Source organism: Acipenser ruthenus, chromosome 11 (genome assembly GCF_902713425.1).
Source record: "Acipenser ruthenus chromosome 11, fAciRut3.2 maternal haplotype, whole genome shotgun sequence".
NCBI classification, from domain to species: Eukaryota; Metazoa; Chordata; class Actinopteri; order Acipenseriformes; family Acipenseridae; genus Acipenser; species Acipenser ruthenus.
In genome coordinates this window covers 42,050,266-42,075,634 of record NC_081199.1, presented here as the reverse complement: position 1 = coordinate 42,075,634, position 25,369 = coordinate 42,050,266, and the positions used below count along the sequence as shown (strand labels likewise).

Sequence of the window (25,369 nt, the reverse complement as noted above, 5' to 3'; positions counted from 1 at the left end):
TGGTGTCATCATTAGAAAAGTGAATGATCTCCCAGCTTCAGTCGGCTCTTTGGATTTTCAAAAGCCCTCCCTCACCGCTGAGTAAAACCCGGAAATGGGACCCAAGCTGCAGCGTCACTTCGGCCCTGCGGTCCTGGGTTGGGCCTCCTATGTGTCATGTCATCATGGCTATTGTGACTTCATCATTCCTGCTGTTGGGCTTTCCCATTGGTTCCTTATTTGGCCAGTGATGCTCCAACTCCAAAAGGACTTCCTCTTATTCTTCTTCTTACCAGATTAAGTGCAAACTGCAAAAGTTTTGACCAATGCACTGTTCTTTTACATACTTTTAATGTACATCTAAGGATTGTCTATTGCATTCCCATTATCCTCCAGTCCGTCTGCTTCCCTGCATCAGAAACGATACTGTTACTGGTACGACACACATTTGGTATGGTACAGTAAATGCAGAAGTGCTTGGAAAGGTCTTAACTATATGCATTAAATCGGAATTTCTTTCTATAGCATACCACTAAAGTACTTGTTTCATACTGTACATGGATTTTAGTGAGCCTTTGATTCCCTAAAGTCCTGCTCAACTAAGCTCTCGTGGTATTATAGTGTTTATGCTGAAGTAATAGCCATGGGCATCTGAGACATTGCTGCATCGAAGTTTCTTATCAGTGGTTTCAAGGATATTGATCAGCATTTATGGAAATACACCTTGTTTTGGGTCCTGGAGGCCACAATAACAGGATCCGTGACTCCTCCTCAAAATGCAGCTATTCTTTAACTTGTGATCCAAATTACAGAGTTCAGAAATGAATACAGATAAACGCATGGTTATGCTGAAAATGCAGAACAGTTACATAATCAGAGAGACAGGGCTTTGCAGCAGAGTTTAGGGAGGCTGTATCTGGACTGCATGCCCAGAAATGTAACTCTTTGACCACTACCAACAAATAGGAACTTGTTTCTGACATTGCTATTCCACTGATGAATTAATCCTGCTCTGGGATTGCTCATGCAAACAGTATTACAATTTAGGGCTTTTAAAGGACTGCTTGTCAATGCTTTGAAGTCCATTCTTTTGACCATTAGCAACACAAAGCAGAGTATCAAGAAAAATTAGAGGGATTAGAAGTAAACTAGAGGGAGCATCTGCCTATTTCCTTTATGAACCTGGGCTGATGAAACAAGCTCAGCATCTCTAGTTGTGTTTGCCTGCAGGCAGACTTTTAATATTTAATTGGAAACTTGATACAGAAACCTGTATAGCATCATCAACAGGGTTTGATTGTGTGTTAGAGTCTCCACAGGTAGACCTTTCCTTTTTTATGAATTAATGAAACGTGATATGAAAGGTGTGACCATCCCCTTTATCCATACCGTGGTAAGTTAAGCCTTTTAAGTTAAGTTAAAAGTTAAGTTTTTAGTTTTGTTTTTTTTAACGTCTCTGAAATCCCACCTTGTCTCTCGAAAGTGCTATTAAACCTATCAACCAGGGCAGCTCGGATTCAGGCAGGCCAGAGACTGATAAAAAAAAACAAAAAACAATGTTCCTTTGCGTCTTTTGTATGTATTGCAGTATTGAACTGACTGCAACATTCATTCATTTAGTATTTTCTTTCCTCTGACTGGTTTTGATGTACAGTAGTTTTTTTATTATTATTTTTGCTTTTGAGGGCCAGTGCAATTTAAACTCAACTGAAAGCAGAGCAGAGTCTGATAAAAGGATAGAAAACAGTAAAATCACTCTGTGGTGAAGAGGTAAGAGCAATTTGGTTAGTTAGGTCTGTCTGTACTGGATTGTTGGGAAGATCTGAAAAGTTGGAGAGAAGTTTGCATTTAAACTTAACAAGTTTGCCTGATGTTTCCAACTGTTTCAATATGTATCGGATGCTTCTCAGGGGAATAACATTGAAATGAATAGAGTGTATCAATACTTACAAGCACCACTGTATGCAGCTGCTGTTGATTTGTGAAACTGGGTGCCATGTTTCTACTATACATTACTATAGAAAACTTTTATGAGCAAGAAAATAAATTCCGGGGGTAATAGTAAAGTACAATCCAGTCAAATTTGTTACAGTATTCTGTCTCATGACTTAGCCATCTGCATGCAATCTAAACAGCCTGTGTTCTTTTCTCATTTCTAATCTTGTTGCTTGTCTAATCTGACAAAGAGAAGGGATATTCCAAATTGCTGACTTATACACAGGCGATTATCTGACCAGAGGATGCATTTGGAATAATGATCTTTATATTTCTTTGTTCTCTCCTTTATCTTCTGTCGTTAATATACCTTCTGCCTGTGCACCTGTGGACATCATTGTTATTGCACCCCTCCCACCTACAACATGCAGTCACACTCCAGAAGTCGTGCACATAGCACAACGCTTTCTGTCCTCTCTTTTTTTTTTTGCCATGAGGCAGAGATTAATATGGCTTTAGTTTAAAATGAAGATTTTTTTTCCTCTTTGTACTTAAGCAGATGCCTGGGGTTCTTTGAGAATTCGTTAATCCTTTAATCCCTGGCTATTTTTCATAAAGATTCATTGCAAACAATTGCATATGAGATGGTGAAATTTAATCAGAAGGCTTTAACACAATTATTGTTGTCAGAGATCCCGTCGTGTCGGTATTGAAACGCCTGGGCCCTTTCTGCTGCTTTTGTTTCTTTCTCATTTATTATAAAACAATCATTTTGAGTCAGTTTTAGAAAGCATGTAGAAACTGATTTAGCTCAGCAAAGTTTGCTGCATTTTTTTTTTCTTCTTCTACGGAAAAAACTTTCTCAAATAAAAACTATAGATGTTAATTTAAAGGCTGTTAGTGTACTGTAGGTGGACCTGAGTTGTTTCTTGCACTAGAGCAGAGAAGCTTAGTAAGTCTGTGTAGGAACACAGCAACATAGAGCTGACAATAGCTGCTCAAGACGACACTACCAGTTTGTCGAACGTAGATAGAAAATAAAAACAAATACTTCACCTTTTTTGACAATAAAAAGCAAAGGGAATCTATGAGTGGTACTGTTTACACACAGAACAGATTTCATGCCCAGAGACCTGGTTATAATCCTCTTAATAATTCTCAAATGAGAATCTCCAGTTTCTCTCGCAGCCTGTCTCACAGGTCACCACCACAAATACGTAAGAACCTGTCCTCTGATTATATACAGTGCAGTACAGGTCCATTTTCCATCAGGATTTATTGATGATACCTCGTCCATCCACTTTGTACATTAATATTTTCTCTTCTCCTACTTCATATGATAAATGTTTGCCATGTTTGAGTTAACATTCCCCGTGCTTGTATTTCATACCCGTCACATTGAAGGGCGATTAACACACAGAAGTTTTGTTGTTCTTTGCCACCTGAAAGTATAGCTTTTTGATCTAATACCTTGCATTTCCCATGCGTAACGTGTCCTCGGCTGGGTGGGAAACACATCGTAAAGCATTTAATAAAGCTGAATTTACGCAGTTGTTTTTTTCAGATCATTTGTTAAATACATCAAATTGCAATTACATGCGAATGGAGAAACAGTGTATCTGTTGCGTTATACATCCCAAGTGCCCCTGTGATTCAGGATATTTTTACACTGACCTTGTGTAAAATTATTACCCATAGAACTGGAAGAGCTAGTTAGAAATGGATGGCTAGTTTGTTGGCAAGCAGGATTTATTGATATTAACTTGAAACCTGGTTCCAGGAGACCTAGTTTGAGATTACTTTGCTGTATCAAACCCCAAGTCTCCACTGGTGTGCCATGTAGTGGCCTGAAACCTAGTCTCCTGAAACCAAGTTCCTTTGTGGCTTTGTGTTCCCTGAGATTTAAAGAACCCCACTGATTCATCATCAACATGACTAGGTAACCCATTCCATACCCTGACCACTCTCTGTATCTGATGCCTGATTTAAAGAACCCCACTGATTCATCATCAACATGACTAGGTAACCCATTCCATACCCTGACCACTCTCTGTCTCTGATGCCTGATTTAAAGAACCCCACTGATTCATCATCAACATGACTAGGTAACCCATTCCATACCCTGACCACTCTCTGTCTCTGATGCCTGATTTAAAGAACCCCACTAATTCATCATCAACATGACTAGGTAACCCATTCCGCACCCTGACCACTCTCTGTATCTGATGCCTGATTTAAAGAACCCCACTGATTCAGCATCATCAACATGACTAGGTAACCCATTCCGCACCCTGACCACTCTCTGTATCTGAAGTGTGATATATGGGACTCCCTATAGTAAGAGTTAGTGTTTATACAGTAGTTCTAAGAGTACTTACTTAACATTTTCAACAGAAGCTGGGTTGGGAACAGAAGAAACCGTAATAAAGTTGTTTACAGTTGGGCATTTGAAACGAGTCTTGGTTCCCCTGGAGGGTCCCAGAGGTTGATGCCATTATACAGTAGTTCCCATTCAATAAAATTTATTCTCAGATTAGCAGTAATCAGTCCCCTCGTTTGCATGTATCTGATGCATTCTTAAGTAAATTAGATGGACCGATTGAATAATTTAAGAATGATAGCAAGATGTTTCTTTGGGGTTTAATTAAAGGTGCTTTTGTGTCACCCTGCCACATGAGGCTGGCCTTTTAAATGTGTAATTCAAATGAAAGCCCCCAACGAAATTAACAGTTACTGTGAAATGAGTTTAATCTTTACCACTTGTATAAAACTGTTGGTAAATGTTTGTCCACTATTGGCAATGTGAAGTGATATACTGTACTGTATGTAATGGACGTAGTGTCTCTGCACTATACAGCTGGACTACTTATTGTTAGAATAGCACAAAGAGCAGTGAGTTTGTTGGTCTTTGGTGAATTCCTTATTAGGAATCATATCTGTGACTGTCTTTGTACCTGCTCTATCACACAGTAGCAATTGTTCTTAGCAAGTGTCATTGACTGGTTTCTGAATGATGCTTGATATATTCTATCTTTGGAGATCTTTTTTTCCCATTAAAAAAGCAAAAAGAGAAAATTGAATTTTTTGATACGGCATCCTGCTCTATATCAGTCAGTGGAAAGAATCAGGTTTGTCAACTCATTTTGGACACTTCTTAAGCATAACATACAATATAGGGATATATAGCACAAGTATACCAGCAATACCATAATGAGATTTTCCAGTTGTCCTGCCATGGGATCTCACACATTTGCACAGTATTTTATAATGCTTTTCCTATACACACACAGAGCCCTGCATTAACCATGCTTTACCATGGTTAACACTTGTTGTACCGTGCTTTAACATACTTCTTGCCAAGCTGATTTCCCCTGCAATCCTGTTTTTTTGTTTGTTTGTTTGTTTTCTTTGTCCCTGTGAAGTCACAGGAACTCTTCGAGCGGAAGTCCAAACGAGAAGAAGCTAAGAGGAGTTGTAGCAGTGACAATGCACAGCTGTGACACACAACAACAGACACTTGAGGGCAATATACCCCTCCCACACACACTTAACACACCTCATACAACCCCGACACTCACAATGAGATGGAGATTATTGCAGGTGCCAAGCTCCGGCACTGACGCACTGTGTCGGTCTGAGGCAATGTGCCCCGCCCCTGTGTGCATTTCTGTGTTGTATGTTGCGTGAGGTTTGTTAATGTTGATGTATAGATATGGCTGCACGGGATATAAATGGGTGTGTGCAGCACGAGTTATTTAAAATGTATAATTGTATTTAGGCACAGGGATTGCACATCACTTCACGTGCATTTAAAGTATATAATATGCGAGCACGAGGTTGCACATAATTAATTCACGTGCTGGGATTCAAGTGAATAATTAATTAGTAATTGAATCCCGGCACAACAGCATATATAGGTGCACGTTTCACTCACTCGGGGTTGTGTGTTCGGTGAGTGGAGAACGGGAGAGAGAGAAGGAGAAATAAAATAATAACAATTGCTATCGCATGCTGGTAGGACCAGCACGATACATGTTTGTTTATTTTTACTCACCGTGTTTGTGTGTCTGTCCGTCCACTGTTTGTTTAAGTGTTAGTCCGTTTTGTTTGTCTGTTTTATTTGGCCTCAAGTGCCGTGTCCTGCTAGCCTGTCACACGGTCTCAATAAGCACTGTCTACAGAGTGCTATTTGTCATACCAGGACAGTATAGGCTGCCTCCTCCAATTGCCTGTATACAACTGCAAATTACTTTATTACACTGTTCTTTCACCTTTCTCTCCACAAACATCCCAAAGTGCAATACATACTGTAAGCCATAGCTGCTGAACTAAGCACACAAAAGTATATATTTTCTTTTATTTTATTGTAAACTTGCTTTTGTTTGAATGTTTGGGTATACGTTTTACCTGTTTTCAATGCTTTATATATATATATATATATATATATATATATATATATATATATATATATATATATATATATATATATATATATATATACAGACGTGCTCAAATTTGTTGGTACCCCTCCACAAAAAATGAAGAATGCACAATTTTCTCTGAAATAACTTGAAACTGACAAAAGTAATTGGCATCCACCATTGTTTATTCCATATTTAATAGAAATCAGATTTTGCTTTTGATTTTTTATTCAACATAATATTGTAAATAAGAAAACAAATGAAAATGGCATGGACAAAAATGATGGGACCGCTAACCTAATATTTTGTTGCACAACCTTTAGAGGCAATCACTGCAATCAAACGTTTTCTGTAGCTCTCAATGAGACTTCTGCACCTGTTAACAGGTAGTTTGGCCCACTCTTCCTGAGCAAACTGCTCCAGCTGTCTCAGGTTTGATGGGTGCCTTCTCCAGACTGCAAGTTTCAGCTCTTTCCATAGATGTTCGATAGGATTCAGATCAGGACTCATAGAAGGCCACTTCAGAATAGTCCAATGTTTTGTTCTTATCCATTCTTGGGTGCTTTTAGGTGTGTGTTTTGGGTCATTGTCCTGTTGGAGGACCCATGACCTGCGACTGAGACAGAGCTTTCTGACACTGGGCAGTACGTTTCGCTCCAGAATGCCTTGATAGTCTTGAGATTTCATTGTGCCCTGCACAGATTCAAGGCACCTTGTGCCAGGTGCAGCAAAGCAGCCCCAAAACATAACCGAGCCTCCTCCATGTTTCACTGTAGGTATGGTGTTCTTTTCTTTGAAAGATTCATTTTTTCGTCTGTGAACATAGAGCTGATGTGACTTGCCAAAAAGCTCCAGTTTTGACTCATCTGTCCAAAGGACATTCTCCCAGAAGGATTGTGGCTTGTCAATATACATTTTAGCAAATTCCAGTCTGGCTTTTTTATGTTTTTCTTTCAAAAGTGGAGTCCTCCTGGGTCTTCTTCCATGGAGTACACTTTCGCTCAAAAAGCGACGGATGGTGCGATCAGAAACTGACGTACCTTCACCTTGGAATTCAGCTTGTATCTCTTTGGCAGTTATCCTTGGTTCTTTTTCTACCATTCGCACTATCCTTCTGTTCAATCTGGGGTCGATTTTCCTCTTGCGGCCGCGCCCAGGGAGGTTGGCTACAGTTCCATGGACCTTAAACTTCTTAATAATATTTGCAACTGTTGTCACAGGAACATCAAGCTGCTTGGAGATGGTCTTATAGCCTTTACCTTTACCATGCTTGTCTATTATTTTCTTTCTGATCTCCTCAGACAACTCTCTCCTTTGCTTTCTCTGGTCCATGTTCAGTGTGGTGCACACAATGATACCAAACAGCGCAGTGACTACTTTTCTCCATTTAAATAGGCTGAATGACTGATTACAAGATTGGAGACATGTGTGATACTAATTAAAGAAACTAATTAGTTTGAAATATCACTATAATCCAATTATTTATTATCTTTTCTAAGGGGTACCAACAAATGTGTCCAGGCCATTTTAGAATATGTTTGTAGAATAAGCAATAATTCATCTCTTTTCACAGCTTCTTTGCTTTATTCTATGACATACCAAAGGCATGCAAGTATACATGATAAAATAGCTTTTAATTTCATCACTTTTCAGGAGGAATGAAGCATTATTTCAATGAGCTGTAAGGGTACCAACAAATTTGAGCACGTCTGTATATATATATAATAATTATATATAATAATAATAATAATAATAATAATAATAATAATAATAATACAAAAACATTCTCTGTTCAATGTTGCCTAAAGACTTGTATGTAGTGAACATTGTTTATCTGATCCCCGCACGTCTTTATATATATATATATATATATATATATATATATATATATATATATATATATATATAAAACAACATTCATTGTGTGCTTTTATTGTTTAAACAGTCAGCACAGAGAGATATTGTTTAGTCAGATATTGTTTAGTCATTGTATAGTCAGTCTCAGCCAATCCCACTCCCTCCACTCCTCTCCAGCTCCTTGGCTGACCTGAAGGTCCTCACACACTGAGATCCATCATATACTGTTCCCTGGCCCCGAGCCTCTCCCCTCGGCTCCTCTCACACTGAGCTCCATCACGTACTGTTCCCTGTCTCCTCTCACACTGAGCTCCATCACGTACTGTTCCCTGTCTCCTCTCACACTGAGCTCCATCACGTACTGTTCCCTGTCTCCTCTCACACTGAGCTCCATCACGTACTGTTCCCTGTCTCCTCTCACACTGAGCTCCATCACGTACTGTTCCCTGTCTCCTCTCACAATCAGCTCCATCATGTACTGTTCCCTGGCCCCGAGCCTCTCCCCTCGGCTCCTCTCACACTGAGCTCCATCACGTACTGTTCCCTGTCTCCTCTCACACTGAGCTCCATCATGTACTGTTCCCTGTCTCCTCTCACACTGAGCTCCATCACGTACTGTTCCCTGTCTCCTCTCACACTGAGTTCCATCACGTACTGTTCCCTGTCTCCTCTCACACTGAGCTCCATCACGTACTGTTCCCTGTCTCCTCTCACACTGAGCTCCATCATGTACTGTTCCCTGACCCCGAGCCTCTCCCCTCGGCTCCTCTCACACTGAGCTCCATCACGTACTGTTCCCTGTCTCCTCTCACACTGAGCTACATCACGTACTGTTCCCTGTCTCCTCTCACACTGAGCTCCATCACGTACTGTTCCCTGTCTCCTCTCACACTGAGCTCCATCACGTACTGTTCCCTGTCTCCTCTCACACTGAGTTCCATCATGTACTGTTCCCTGACCCCGAGCCTCTCCCCTCGGCTCCTCTCACACTGAGCTCCATCACGTACTGTTCCCTCTATCCTCTCACACTGAGCTCCATACTGTATATATATATATATATATATATATATATATATATATATATATATATATATATATACCCCGAGCCTCTCCCCTCGGCTCCTCTCACACTGAGCTCCATCACGTACTGTTCCCTGTCTCCTCTCACACTGAGCTCCATCACGTACTGTTCCCTGTCTCCTTTCACAATGAGCTCCATCATGTACTGTTCCCTGGCCCCGAGCCTCTCCCCTCGGCTCCTCTCACACTGAGCTCCATCCCGTACTGTTCCCTGTCTCCTCTCACACTGAGCTCCATCACGTACTGTTCCCTGTCTCTTCTCACACTGAGCTCCATCACGTATTGTTCCCTGGCCCCGAGCCTTTCCCCTCGGCTCCTCTGCTATTCTGATTGTGTTGATTTGCTGCAGGCTACAGATGATCTGAGTGAAGGGACTGCTGTAGTGGACTCTGAAGTGTGATCTCATTGTACTGCCGGTGTAGGGCTGGAATTGTAATGCGTGCACGTCGTGCTCATCGCAGAAACACTACTGTGAAAGGAAACTGGGAAGATGGTACCTGCCACACGTGTGTGCAGGTCTGCACATGTTATTTTTGTTATAAACAATCTCTGTGTGATGATTTTTTTCCCACAGTATGACCAGTGTTTCCTATTCTTGTCATTCCCTCAGCTTTTTACCCAGAGCTAATTGTTTAATATAGAACATGTGTCCTGAGCGAAACGCACACCTGAGTTGCCTTGAGTTACATACTGCCCTATCAAAAATCACCATAGCATAACTATACAGACTATTTTAAACTGGGTGTAATGGGTAACATATCGGAAACATTAAGGTAAACAAGGTCTTCTTTTAAAATGTATTACCTTGCATATTTATTCTGCTCTACTTAACAAGTACAAGTTAAACCTTTAGTAGACAGTCTGTTTGAAGTGTGTGTGTTTGGAAACTGCACTGGGTGAAAATGACTGTGCACATTGTTTCTTTGATTTAAAATAAATTGAAATGCAACCCCTTTGACAATGTCAGACCAGCTGGCAGTGCTGCGCTGTAGATCTTAAAATGTTTTGTCACCCTATCATTATAGCGTCATTGACACATACTCTTTAGATATCATTTTCAGTGACATTGCAGTTCAGCTGAAACAGCTGAGGTGACCCACGCTAGTGTGTTACAACCTTCAATAACCACAGGGTAGGATTCCAGAGCTTTGGGCAACATTCTATAAAAAAAGTACCACTGTTTAAAGAGATAATATTTGGTACCATGACAACAGATTGGCTTCCTGCCACCAGTTGACACCCTAGCAGGACTTTAAGGCGCATTAAGCATCAATGATGACACTGATAATTGTGTGCTGGGTATAATAGCTGCTATAAAGGGGATTCGAATGACTAAGCATTCTTTAATGATAGTATTCATTTTAGTGTTAATGCATTCTAAGGTTAGAGATCCACGGCATCTTTTTATTATGTGTTTTTTTTGTTAAAATTAAACTGAATTAAAATAGGAACGACACTTTGTCTTATGCAAAAGTCTGCACAAAAAATACGCCTCATTTTAAAAGCTGTAAGTGCTGTAATAGTGCTACATTCTCACGCTGCTTCACATTTTCTGTTGTGTTCTTAAACCCATATTACAAAGGTTTGAAAGTGGGAGGTTTGACCAAACTCACTGTGTGGTCTTTGCTCTTTGGACCACACAACCTCACACTGAACACCCCTCGGGTTCTACTTTCTAACAACAGTGAGAATACCTCCCTTGTCTGACACGTCATAGGACCCTGATTTATATTTTGATAGGAAAGGACTACAGGGGAGTTTGACTGCAGCTGCATGCAGAATGATTTTTAACTGCAGCTTTTAAAAAGACAAATCCACTATTTCATTACTAAATCATGCCTCCTGGTCCCCGATCAGGCTCTGCTGCGCTTAGACGGTAATGAATAGTTCTTTCTGACAGGACAGTGGCAGGTGACTGGAGTAAAAACAGCACAGCAAGGAGGCTGGAGCCAACTGTCAGAACTATTTTTAAATGATAAGCTCCCAGAGGGAAGAATTTACAAAGTGGGTGGGGAATTCTTTAAGAAACACAAGAAAAAGAAGAACTGGAGATAGTTGGGATGATATCCAAGAAATCAAGGCAGGAATGTAGCCGTCTCAGAGTGTGAGATATAAGCCAGATAAATTAGGCTTTCTGTTGTGAGATGGATAGAATACCGATACAGTGGCCAATACAGGAGCATGGACAGGATTAACTAGGTCCTGTGAGTCCAAAAGGCTGAAATGAAAAGATGTTTATCTCTGGTATTTGTTACCAGTCACAAAAACTATTCAAATTGCCCATTAGAGTATATGCTTTGATAAATAGGGGCGTCTATGGTACATATAGTGTATACTGTATGCAATGCTGGAGTGCTATATGTAACAATACTCATTTCTACTGTATATTACATAGGTGAACATTATTAAACAACCCTCTGGTGGCCAAACGGTGCATCACACGTCCTTGTCTCTCACAAACACTTTACCTTTGCATATTATATTCCACGTAGCCTCCAGTTTTATGAATCTTTTGTCTTAACATTGTGAGCTGGTTAGGGTCAGGGAGTTTGGTAAGTTTCTTTAGCCTCCACGCAGTAAGGCTCTGTAGTCTGGTCAGATTCATGAGATTGCCTTTTCATTTTTACCTCCTGTGATCCTTTTCATAGTTCATTATTAGGGTCACAGAACTTAATCATTTCTTTGGCACAAGAGGTTTGTTCATGCGAAGCAGAGAATGATAAAGGTAGTGATATTTTTCCGCTCAGCTTAATATCTCCTAAATCAAGTGAGAAATGACTGCGGATGGGGACTCAATAGCTTTTTTCTATTGCTCCTGTTATACAGCTTGGCCCCATAAGCAAAGTGATGATAACACACTGGTAGAACCAATCCAAGTTGTTATCCGGGCAACCGGCTATGTTACTGCAATGAGGACACATTGCAATAACAATACTGTGCAGACAGTGTGGCAGACTAATGCAGGGTTGTAGAGCTGCACTCTTCATTGTGTGTTCTCATTTTCTTAGCTGCTTCTTTCTGTCATACAAACAGACAAGCTGTGTTATTTACCCCTGTGATACTCAGTGAGAATCCAGTGTGCTGCTGTGGTTGGCACAGCTCACCTGCATTCAGCGTTTGCTTTACTTTGTATTACTGATTGACGTCTTTTCGAAGGTACAATCCAGCAATGTTCTTGCCCTGTCATCCACTAGCTGTAAACACATTCAAGCTAGTCAATAGTTTATAGGATGCTTCTAGATACAGATAGAATGACAGAGAGAATTCATACAGTATAGACCACACCATAGCTTTAGTGAAGGTAACTACTCCCTGCCTTATATGCGGCGTGACTGTGCATAACATCTCTGTACGCAAATTCACTTCCAGAATAGCGGAGCAGAACCTCTGTGATTTCGGAGTCCGGTATCTTCAGGCGTGGCAGGACAGTGGTGGAAGGTGGGATGCTCAGCAGCTCATACGGCACTCACCCTTTCTAACCCAGCTACAGCAGCCTTGTCACAGGGATGCCTTCACACTGTGGCATTCAAATGATCCTGTTGGGGATCTGCAAATGTATTTCATGGGGAGAGCTGGATTATTCCCATCACAGGAGTTTCTAAATCAAGGCCAAGAGCGAACAACAGGTGCACCGTTTGCCTGTAATAAGTGCACAGAATTAATAGCTTGTTTCGCAGTTGGTTTGGAGGCATGACTAGTACGATGTACACCTGTGGCTCATCAACAAAAAAGCCATTTTGGAATTTGGCAGGGATTGCTGACACTTCCCCATACCTACCCAGTAAAATAGACTGGTACACGGGCATGCTTTTCTTTGCATTAATTATAGCTTTGAACATTTTACCAACTGGCACCAGCACAGTGCGGGCATGCCAGCATTGTACCAGCAGTGGAATTACATTGATTTAGAGTCTGTTGAACAAAGCAGGGAGTGGGAGAGAGAAAGCGCATGATGGATTTCAATGGCATTGCAGTATGTTGCACATTGTAGGCGTACTATATGCATTAGTTCATAAAAAGGCAACTGGCCAGGACTGCACTGATGTATGGAGCTCTTATCTTTACGTGTGGCAGGGGGTTCGTTATTCTATCTCCATCTGTCTGCATGTCAAACTAGCATTTTTTGCAAAGAATGGATATAGGGCATGGTGATATACTTTGTGATGTTACTGAAAGCTCTTAAGAACATAAGAACATAAGAACATAAGAAAGTTTACAAACGAGAGGGGGCCATTCGGCCCATCTTGCTCGTTTGGTTGTTAGTAGCTTATTGATCCCAGAATCTCATCAAGCAGCTTCTTGAAGGATCCCAGGGTGTCAGCTTCAACAACATTAAAGGTATGCCACTATATATCTGGATTTGCATCTTGTATAGCCCCTAGTGCTTTCCTAACCAGACCCTTTCCAGTAAGAACTGTTAACACATGTGTCATCCTGCTTCCCTGAACTGTGGGCCAGTTCACTATTGCCTCTGAAAGGGGCATTCCAATACCTGCAGGGACAATGAAAGGTGAAATTGAATCTACACCTTTAATATATTATCAAATACCTTGAGATTCTAATGGGGATTGTGTTTTCTTGCCAATAATTTATTTATTTATTTTATTTTTGAGTAAAGACCGATTTGATGGATGTGACCCGCAGCACTGTGCTAAACTAAGTGAAACAATAAGAACTCAAATGCAGTGGAAATGACTTACTAGGAACCATAGCCATTCTGAATGAAATATCCCATTCCAGAAACATAGCACACAACTAATAAAAACAAAACAGGATAAATGAAAAAAAAAACGGTTTACTCTTTTGCTAATAAAGCGTGTAATGCATGCTTTTTGGATTATTATTTTTTGTAATGCTGAAAATGCAAAGAGCATATCATTTGGTATTTTGAGTGACCCTTAGGACCAATAATATTAACTGTTAATGACACTGACTGTTACCTCTTTAATTAGGTGCACTTTCTCACAGTCTGCACTTAAGGATTTTAATTAAACATGTAAAACAATCTCAGAGGGAGCTGTCACCAATGCTTATTACAGCTAATCAACCACAAAAAGACCCTAATATGCATTTAAAATAAATCTGCTCCGACCATGGGAATGCAGCGTTATTGAATTTCAGTACCAGAAATCAAATCTGCATAATGGAATTGAGCCTTGGATAAATTAACAAATTGAAAGTATTGAAGCAGTGAAGCGCTGAGCATGGGGACAGAGGTGGAATATTTAGAGGTTATTCCTTGTTCATGTCACAGACTTCTCTGGAGTAAAAGCAGCATAACCACAGCAAATCGAAAAGTAGGCAACAGAAAAGGAAACCTGAAATGACCAGTCACTACAAAGGACTGAAACATTTGTGGCTATCAATTTGGAAGAACACAATATTTCTGATGGGTTTTGGAAAACATTGTTTTCTGAAAAGTTATTCCAATTAAAAAACAAAGCAAGCAAAAGGCCCTAGCCCTAATCCAAACCCCAACACAAACCTAACCCTAGCCCTAACCCTAGTCTTAGCTCTAACCCTAACCCTAACCTAACCCCAACCCCAACCCTAACCTAACCCTAACCCTAGCCGCAACCCTAACCCTAACCATAACTCATTTTTTTTCTGTTTCTTCTGTTCTTAGCTTTACAAGTACACTCTAAGGTTATTCAGAGAGGTATAAGCCATGCAGAATCTTCCATTCATTTAGCTGTTACCAGGGCTCCCCATCTAAGACAGCAACAGTCCAATCCACAGAGACAGTCTGCATAAAGCAATCAGAGCTAATTACTGCACTGGTGCACCTGTGTGCAAATAACTCACATTGTACGACTCTCCGTGTTAGCAGTGGCATTAAAACTATTTGTCATGTAATCCTTTTGGAAAAGGTACAGCTCCCTACTTACAGTAATGACACTGGGTGAGAGGGTCTGTGATGGTGAAGGTACAGCTCCCTACTTACAGTAATGACCCTGGACGAGAGGGTCTGTGATGGTGAAGGTACAGCTCCCTACTTACAGTAATGACCCTGGACGAGAGGGTCTGTGATGGTGAAGGTACAGCTCCCTACTTACAGTAATGACCCTGGACGAGAGGGTCTGTGATGGTGAAGGTACAGCTCCCTACTTACAGTAATGACCCTGGACGAGAGGGTCTGTGATGGTGAAGGTACAGCTCCCTACTTACAGTAATGACCCTGGACGAGAGGGTCTGTGATGGTGAAGGTACAGCTTCCTACTTACAGTAATGACCCTGGACGAGAGGGTCTGTGATGGTGTTCGTGAAAACGTTTCTTCCTTGTCCCCTCCTGTACAGCAGCTACCCGACCACCCTAAAGCACTATATTAGTTTCATGTTTCTGATGGAGTCCTAATGCATCTTGCACAGGGAATGAATCTGCAGTGTGCTGGCAGGATAAATGGACTAGAGTTGAACTGCTCACTACACAGACCCCAATGACCAGTAATCTTGGTCAGCCTAACCATACACTACCTTAAGCAAGATATTCTTAAGATTATAGCTTATTAGGATCTGTGAAGCTAGCCTAAAGAGAAAATAAAGTTTGGAAAACTAAACGTTCTGCAGAAGAGTGAGAATGGATTTGCACAGCAGTTGTTATGCTAATGAGAGGTAGGGATTTGTTTTAAGGCTCTGTGTAGCGCCCCATTAACTACTGTACAGTATATCCAGAGAGCCCTTCGTCCAATTGTGCTGAATCTGGAGCTGACTGGGTTAAAACAAGACCCTCCTATCTCAGTCGGAGCTAACCTGTTATCCTGGAGGTGCCATTTCTATAATCAGAGAAAATAAATGGATGAGAATATATATATATATATATATATATATATATATATATATATATATATATATATATATATATATATATATATATGCGCCTTGCAATCAAAGAAATTACAACCCAAGCAAAAAATAAATAAATAAATAAATAAATAAATAAATACAATACTTGTTCTTGTAAATGGTTGTGTGGGTGAGATTCTTCAGAGTTCTTGCCAGTACAAAATAGTCCAATTTAATTTTAATAACATTTTTTTTTTTTTTTTAATGCCTAATAGAATGTCACGCTGACAAATGAAATGGCTTTTGTGATTTAGAGTTGATGCTTATTCAGGAGATAGAAAAAGCTTTGCGCTAAGGAACCTGACTGCCAACTAAGCTCATTTACTACCTGACAAAGGATAAGAGGTAACGTCATTGTGAGGTTCTTATATGAAGTGCACTTAGGGCGCAGCTTGTGTAGTTCTGTCAGGAACGAATTGTAATAACTACCTAGATACTGTTTATGCATATGCATGCTTTGCATGTCTCAGTGACACTTCTGAATATAATAGTGTAGCAATAGAAAACCTCTGATAAGAAATGTTGGTTCCTTCATCAACTCCTATGAAAGCATACTGTACTGCTGAATTATGTAGTACTGGGGAAACTCGCTTTCCCTTTGGGCGCTGTTGTCCATGGGCTGGTAACTTGGACCAGCATGATCTTATCCCATTTAGGATTTTATACACTTAATCCCTCCTTACCCATCTTTTTTCGACCAAATAGATTATGTTAACCTGCCCTCGCAGCACTAGTCATTTAGTCCTAATATCAGTTTAGCCTTTTTTGTTTAACCTGACCATTTTTATATCCCATCTTAACAGTTTGGCTCTTTTTGAACAGAAAACATCTTTATGCGACTAATCTCTTTATTCTAACTTAATCTTCTTCAGATGTTTCAGTCTGATTGCATTTACCAGGAAAGCTACCAAATATAAATAATGAAGCTGTTATGGAAGGTCTGTAAGTATCTTATACAGTACACCCGTGTATCATACAGTAGTAATGTCAGACAATAGCCAACACTGACCCAGAAAAGCAGAATGAGTTCAGTCGAGATTATATTATAATCAGTAAACAAGTCATCTTGCATGTGGAATACGGTCACTTTTAATCTTACATCATCTGTATCCAAATATGAAAATTAATTTAAGATGAAGATGGGTTTCAAAGCCCCTTTGAATAAACACACAAAAAAATGCGATCCCTAATCGCCAAGCAACAGAATTTAATCAAGTGTCTGTGAGACTATTAGAGAATTTCAGAATCCCTCAGTTATTAATATGTCTGCTCTGTGGCACAAGCACCCTTATGTTGTTAATCTGCCTCTGTAAAAATCAGATGCTGTAAATACTGTTAATCTCCTAAACCTTTTTTCACTGGAATAGGGATTAATTCCATACAGACTCTGGGAAATTTGGTACGGTATCAATTGAATTCTTTCCTACCATGCTTGAACAGGAACGATCTTCCGTTCATGACTTTAACAAATCCTGACTATATGACTGACAGTATATTTAGCAAAATAAATCGTTTTCCGTTTTCTTGGAAACCAAATATGAGTTAACCAGCCGGAGAGTATGGTTAAAGTTGAATTTACTTCAGTAATAATAGCACTCTGTTTTGGATTTGAATTTTGAATAACACTTTAAGTACACATGTATTTACTAAGTAATTACATACAGTAGCTCTCAAAAGTATTCACCCCCCTTGGACTTTTCCACATTTTATTGTGTTACAACCTGGAATCAAAATGGATTTAATTAGGAGTTTTTGCTACTGATCAACACAAAAAAGTCCATAATGTCAAAGTGAAAAATAAAATCTACAAATTGTTCTAAATTAATTACAAATATAAAACAGAAAATAATTGATTGCATAAGTATTCACCCCCTTTGCTATGACACACCTAAATAAGCTCTGGTGCAACCACTTGTCTTTAGAAGTCACATAATTAGTTGAATGGAGTCCACCTGTGTGCAATTAAGGTGTTCAACATGATTTCTGGTTAAATACACCTGTCTCTGGGAGGTCCCACAGTTGGTTAGTACATTTCCTAACAAAAACTACATCAAAAAGAAGAAGGAACATTCAAAGCAAATCCGGCATAAGGTTCCTTAAAAGCACCAATCAGGGGTAGGGTATAAGAACATTTCCAAGGCATTGAATATCCCCCGGAGCACAGAAAAGTCCATTATTAAGAAATGGAGAGAATATGGCACAACTGTGAATCTGTCTAGAACAGGCCGTCCTCAAAAACGGAGTATCCGGGCGAGAAGGGCACTAGTCAGGGAGGCCACCAAGAGGCCTATGGCAACTCTAAAGGAGTTACAGTCTTCCACGGCTGAGCTGGGAGACACTGTGCATATGGCAACAATAGCCCAGGTGCTTCAAAAAACTGGCCTTTATGGGAGAGTGGCAAAAAGAAAGCCATTGTTGAAAAAAACTCACATCAAATCTCGGCTAAAGTTTGCCAGAAAGCATGTGGGAGACCAAGTGGAAGAAGATTCTATGGTCTGATGAGACCAAAATAGAGCTTTTTGGCCTCAACGTTAAGCGCTATGTTTGGCGCAAGCCTAACACCGCACATCATCCTGAGAACACCATCCCTACCGTGAAGCATGGTGGTGGCAGCATCATGCTATGGAGATGCTTCTCTGCGTCAGGGCCTGGAAAGCTCATGAAGATAGAGGGCAAAATGGATGCAGCAAAGTACAGAGAAATCCTGGAGGAAAACCTGCTGAAGTCTGCAAGAGACCTGGGACTTGGGAGAAGATTCATCTTCCAGCAGGACAATGACCCCAAACATACAGCCAAAGCCACACTGGAGTGGCTTAAAAACAAAAAGGTCAATGTCCTGGAGTGGCCCAGTCAAAGCCCGGACCTCAATCCAATTGATAATAAGTGGAAAGAGTTGAAAATTGCTGTTCACCAAAGGTCCCCATCCAACTTGACGGAGCTTGAGCAATTTTGCAAAGAAGAATGGCAAAAAATTGCAGTGTCCAGATGTGCAAAGCTGGTAGAGACTTATCCAAATAGACTCATGGCTGTAATTGCTGCCAAAGGTGCCTCTACCAAATATTGACTCAAGGGGGTGAATACTTATGCAATCAATTATTTTCTGTTTTGTATTTGTAATTAATTTAGAACAATTTTATTTTTCACTTTGACATTATGGACTTTTTTTGTGCTGATCAGTGGCAAAAACTCCTAATTAAATCCATTTTGATTCCATGTTGTAACACAATAAAATGTGAAAAAGTCCACAGTAGATTGTTTTTTAACATGTAAAAGTAGATTGCAGGCACAGTTATGAAACCTCACAGGACCCCCTTGTAAACGAGATGATGCTTGACACACACTGTCCACAGGGTCTCTCTCTCTCTCTCTCTCTCTCTCTCTCTCTCTCTCTCTCTCTCTCTCTCTCTCTCTCTCATTCCAAGAGAGTGTGTCTTTTCCAGAAGCTATTATATTCCTCTGTTCAAACACCTAATTATATCAACATCATCCAGTGGGTTTGCACTGGTCTGTATGTTAATGAAAGCACTCCCTGTTTAAATCAAGCATGGAGAATGAAATCAATGGTAGGATGTGGCGTTCGAGCCAGGCCAGCACACTGAACAATTACCCTGTTCATAGCTTCTCTCTAATGGGCTCTGAAGCAAGGGAGCAAACTGGAACTCAATATTCCAGCTAGCAACAAACTGCAACGCATCAGTGCAATTATTTATAATTCGAGGCCTATATAATAAACACGCACATGCACTCTGTAATGGGTTTGTCTATTAGTCATCTCTCTGGGGTTGTTCACTTGCCCCTATAACATAACAGCAGGCCACGTGTGTTCTTTTTAGAAGGCATCCATAACTATGTCTACCTTTGTTTTGTAATGCATCAATCTGTCTATATTTCTTATTGTTGCTCCCTTCCGTTTTTTTTTTTACATAGATCTTTTTGTTTGCAGAAGGAAGTTGTTATTCCTTAATCCCTTTGCAGTAACATTGTTTTTCTTGTGAATGGTTAAGAATGCTGCATGTGACAGATACAGGTTTGTGAGTAGCGAATTCACACTGATGAAGGCACTAGCCAAATCATGTACTTGACTTAGTTTCTGTTATTTCCATAAGTTTGCACCCTGCTGATAAGGGATGTTTCTTAAAATAACTTTGTTCATCATCTCTAAACTTAGCTTTGATTATGACATGCCAGGCCTTGAATCTTAAAAAGATCATTGCAATGAAATTAGTCATTATCATTTCAGGTTTGCTGTGGCTGTTACAGGAGCTTGTTTTTTACATTTGATTGCACCTACATCACAAATCAGCTTCTTCAAATGAGTATTCAGTTAGGTTTATATCACCACTGTTGATTGTCGGAATAGGGGCACCCTTGTAAAAGAGTACCACAGCATTTTTGCATGGCACATTTACTGTTTTAGCATGCTTTTCCCATAGTTGTACTAAGCATTTACCATAGTTTACCCTGGTTTGCCAGGTTTATTGATAAGCTTTACCACCCGTTGGTATTCTTTCCTTTGCTATGCTTTTATTATAGGAAATGTTTCCTGTCTAAGAGCATACACGTGTGTGGGAATGCTGTCATAGAGTATACCACGCTACAGTTTGGTTTCGATAATGCCAGTCACAAAAGTAAAAAGTTTGTTTACAGTTACAGTCATTTCAGAAGAAGTTATTGCTCCAAAACAAGCTTTATATACAAAATAAAAAGAAAACAGAGTGCCACCAAATGATTGTGCTTTTTTTTTCTTATTTATTTGAAATGAATAACATCTTGGACCCCGTGGATTTTAACTTTGTCGCTTCTTTTTTGTTCTTCTTTCGACAGAAATCCTCAATGGAGGAGTATACGTGGATCAAAACAAGTTCCTGTGCCACGCCGATACAGTCCACTGGCAGGACATCGTGCGCAACCCACGCTCTGAGCTCCTCGTGGTGCCAACCAATAGCAGTGCAGGATGTGAGTGTTCCACCTCCGGGGGTGCTGGCTGTTGTTTATCCCACCCTGAGCAGACTTACTGTTTTTATTTATTTAAAATGATGAGTTCAATAACACAGAAGCACATGAAAGAGATACTAAACTTATACTCTATTACTGCTTATTAAGACAAATAAAGAGTTGTGACAGACTCACTCAGACTTCCCAAAATAATAAGCTGCTGGTTATTAGTTTGTTTTTTTTTTTGTCACATTCAATTTGTCACACAGCCATCTGTACTCTGCAACACAATCAGTAATGAAGTGCAAGTTTCTAAATGCGGATGACAGAAGTGGGTAGTTTGCTTGCCTCTGGGGTCTGTAGGCTTCATCAGAACACCCCCATTGTCTAAATCAATAATAATGGGACATTCAGCATGTTCTTTACGTTCGAAAAATACAACATAGACTGTCTGACGTGTATAGTTAGATACTGCCTCACACGTATGATTAGATACTGCCTCACATGTATGGTTAGATACTGCCTCACGTGTATGGTTAGATATTGCATCAGATGTATGATTAGATATGGCCTCACATGTATGGTTAGATACTGCCTCACATGTATGATTAGATACAGACACATGTATGGTTAAATACTGACACATGTATGTTACTGACACATGTATGGTTAGATACTATATTTACTGTAAGGACCCTGGTTTTGTCATGCATGTTTGTGTCTTGTGTATCTGCTCTTGTTTAGATCTGTGGTCCACACTGTCTGGTGTTCAGGTGTTTGGGGGTACAGTGGTTTTATGCTGGTACAACAGAATTATTTTGTGATCTGCTTGCCAGCGAATCCAGTGAGTTGGTACACCAGCCTTTCACTTCCAGAGGTCATAGACTTGAAATAGGTTTGATGATATATATATATATATATATATATATATATATATATATATATATATATATATATATATATCCCCACATATATAAATACATAAAAAATTGAAAAAAGAATTGCAAAAAAAAGCTCAACACCGTATAAAGGGAAGGGCATTGTTTAAAAAGCAGACAAATGACATTTTTGGACTCTGTGATGACACAGAGGGGGGCAGCGACCTAACCTTTCAGCTGTGTGAGATGGATCTATTGTGATGCAACAGTCAGTGAGCTGAAGTGAACTCATTTCACCCTGACGAGGTGTCTCACTGGTTAGTGTATGGTGCAGGTAGCAGCTGTGAGCGCGGAGCACAGGGTGTTCATTAATGACTTCTAATTACTTCAATGCAAGCTAATGCAATATGCTGCCAAGTCGTGTGTCTTTACCTCATGTTTCTCTGCTCTTTTTGCAGTGTGTTTTTTTTGTTTGTTTTGATGTGTCAGGTGTGTTGTATTACATTTCTATTTTAGCTGCAAGAATCTACCACTGTACCAAACCATTTTAGTTTTTATCAGTTATGTGGGAGCCATGAGGAATGTTCTCATGACATAAAATGAACGCCACAGTCTGGGGTACAGTGCTCCCCCAGGGTACTGTGTGGTGTCTCATATCTCATGACAATCTGTTGGATTGTTGCAAGTTGCATTGCCACAACATGTTTCTTGTTCACTATGTTCTAGATTCCAATTAAATCCATACCCTCTTTTTCTGCTTTTGAACTTGGTATTCAAAGTTTCTGCATCAGAGTTTCAGACCCCAGGGTCACGTTTTCTACTGTAGTCTCTATTGCTCCGGGACACCCCATCTACTGGGCTATTAGAAGCAATGTTATTAAAAACATGAATGAGAATTTGAGAGATACCATCAAAGCAGACGCATTCTGCAAAGTTCAAGAGCACTCATCATATCTGTGTAACTTAAACTAATTCATATCATGCTGCCAGCCATTATAATTAGGTTTTTCAAGATTCAAACGGTACATTTTCAACTCAAGATGTATGGATTTTCAAGTTTGCTCATTTAAGTTCACCAATCAAAATTCCCACTATAATTCAAATTCAAATTTTTATAATTAGGGATTCCACTGTTAATGTGGCATCTGAGGCTGTTGTAAGGCTGTTGAACACAGCTGTGAAATAGCGACACCTGCTGGGAGATACTGGGATGAGCAGCTCTGATTCCCACCCTGACCATTGTGTGGATTCACCCATTTTCTCACGTCTGCCCTGTCTTAAGCCAGCCCTTTGCTCGCTGTTTTGTTCCCAACGGTGGAGGATTAACCCAGTAGTGAATCTTTAAAATGTGGGCTCACTATTGCAGTTATTACACATTATATCTGTGCTGTCCAAGCCAGATGGAGGCTCCTCTCTGTTGGAAGACTTTAATAACAGGAGCAATGTCACGTCTGAGTAAGCAGATGGTGGAGATAAAAGAAGGGGGGTGGAGGGAGGTAGGTGTCGGGCTCATTTTGATGCCAGGTTATCAGAAAACCACTGCTATTGCTTTGACATAATTACTCTTCAATGAACTTAAATAGGGAGAGAGGATGACACTATAACAAGAAGGCTTGCATGGTGTGTAATTATCGAAGAGTCATTTACAATACAAACTGCTCTATATGTATATATATAAGAGAAGATTCGGGGAGTTTTACAGTGAGCATCACGCTTTCTCTTTCTTTATAGGAAGTGAAAAGGACTCAATTGGGACTAAAACAAACTCAGTGAGAATTCTCTTACCTCAGCTGTACTGATGTGGTGCTGTACTGCACAGGCAATGCAACTGGGAGACTTTAAATAGCAGGATACAGTACGGTACAACAGGTGCACTTCTGCGGTACACTGTATCTATTGTAGCATTGATTCATTCTGCAATTTGTGTTGAAAAAAACATCTGTTGGTTGCACTAGTGTAAGATTCCTGTTTTTCTTGGAAATTCTTCTAGCTCCATTCTAGTTACAATGGAATCATTACACTGGCTTTCCACATGCTTGAAACAGAGACAACTAATAATGAAACTCTTGGGACTCGACCATGCTTTGTTCATATACCGTACCCAAATTACAGTATCAATGGCTAAATGTTGTCTGGTTATAGATCTTCCTGTACAAATTATCTCTGTTACCCTCTAAAACTCATGTTCAAACTGAATCTTTGAATCTGCTGCTGAGTTAGAAACATCGCTAATTGTTTTTCGTGATAGTTGTTTGGGTTGGATTTCTGGATTGTTGGATGTTTAAAGTGTGTGGTGTAATTAAGTACAGCATGTGTGCCTTTGCCACGACACTGAGATGTGAAGTGGTTGAGGAGCTCAAACTGCCCTCTCCTTTCTGTTCCACAGGTGGACGGTGCCACAAGTCCTGTACAGGTCGCTGCTGGGGTCCCAACAATTTCCAGTGCCAGAGCTGTGAGTATACATTGTGGCTCGTACAGTATCTCTTTACCATGAGGGTCAACGGTGTTTCATCAGTGGCTCCAAGTGTTTAATAAACAAGCTGACCCAGCTGAAAAATACATTTCCTCATGCCAACGGTAACACCAGTGCATCTTAACCCCCCCTCCCAATTCCCTAGCACTGGTGTAGCCCCAAAATCCAGTGAAGAACAAAGTTCTCTAGATCTAAATCCTTACAGATCATTCTGTGTGGAATTCAATAGAAATGTAGTAGGATACTCTGTGTCAGTTCATTTGTAATTAAACACCAATCACTGGCACTTATTCTAAAGAGATGTGCTTCAAATTACCAGGGATCTGCAGCTCTAGCTTGTAGAAGACTGCTATTTAGAGCCCTAAAGAAAACCTCAAATGCTCCGTACCCCCGCGGTATCGAACATCATGGTTTCATTAGCATACTGCAAGCTTCAGACCAGGCAATGTGATTGGGAGTCCTTCGCTTGGACAAAGCATGTCTGTAATTTGCAGGGAGAGGCAGAGCCTTGGCACTATCACTTTCCATACAGACGTACCCTGCTAACAATGACCCATTTGGAGAGCGGCCCTTTCGCACAAGCTAATTGCAGGGAAAATCACCGCACTGAAGCACACAGCAGGGGCACTCGGGTTGCCTCTCACCTTGCACAATGGATAAGTGCACTTAAACTCTTACAATAATTATATCTGGCCAAGCAACTTAATGGAAAAACACAGCGAAGTATGACGCAAAAAGAAAGGATTTGCATAAAACACTCCTTCTTTCTTTCATGTAATATTTTAAAGATGTACATATATACATGATACAGACAGAATGGCATAGTACTGTAAAATGCTTGTGAACCTTATAAAAGCAACCTGCAGGAATCAAAAATAAGCGCTACTGTGCATCAGTGCAAAATCACTATTTCCAGGAAAGGGCTACCATAAGTCATTTTAGAAAGTTATAAATTGCCACCCACCGTC

The 25,369-nt window shown here is 40.2% G+C and overlaps 1 protein-coding gene across 1 annotated transcript in view; it reads left to right on the top strand.

Moving 5' to 3' along the window:
* Positions 1-25,369, top strand: part of LOC117427011 (receptor tyrosine-protein kinase erbB-4-like) — a 278,434-nt gene that overhangs the window by 175,563 nt on the left and 77,502 nt on the right. The window contains exons 4-5 of the mRNA XM_059034039.1: positions 20,940-21,071; positions 24,315-24,380. Coding sequence (XP_058890022.1) covers positions 20,940-21,071; positions 24,315-24,380 — 198 coding nt within the window. The remainder of the gene's footprint in view (positions 1-20,939; positions 21,072-24,314; positions 24,381-25,369) is intronic.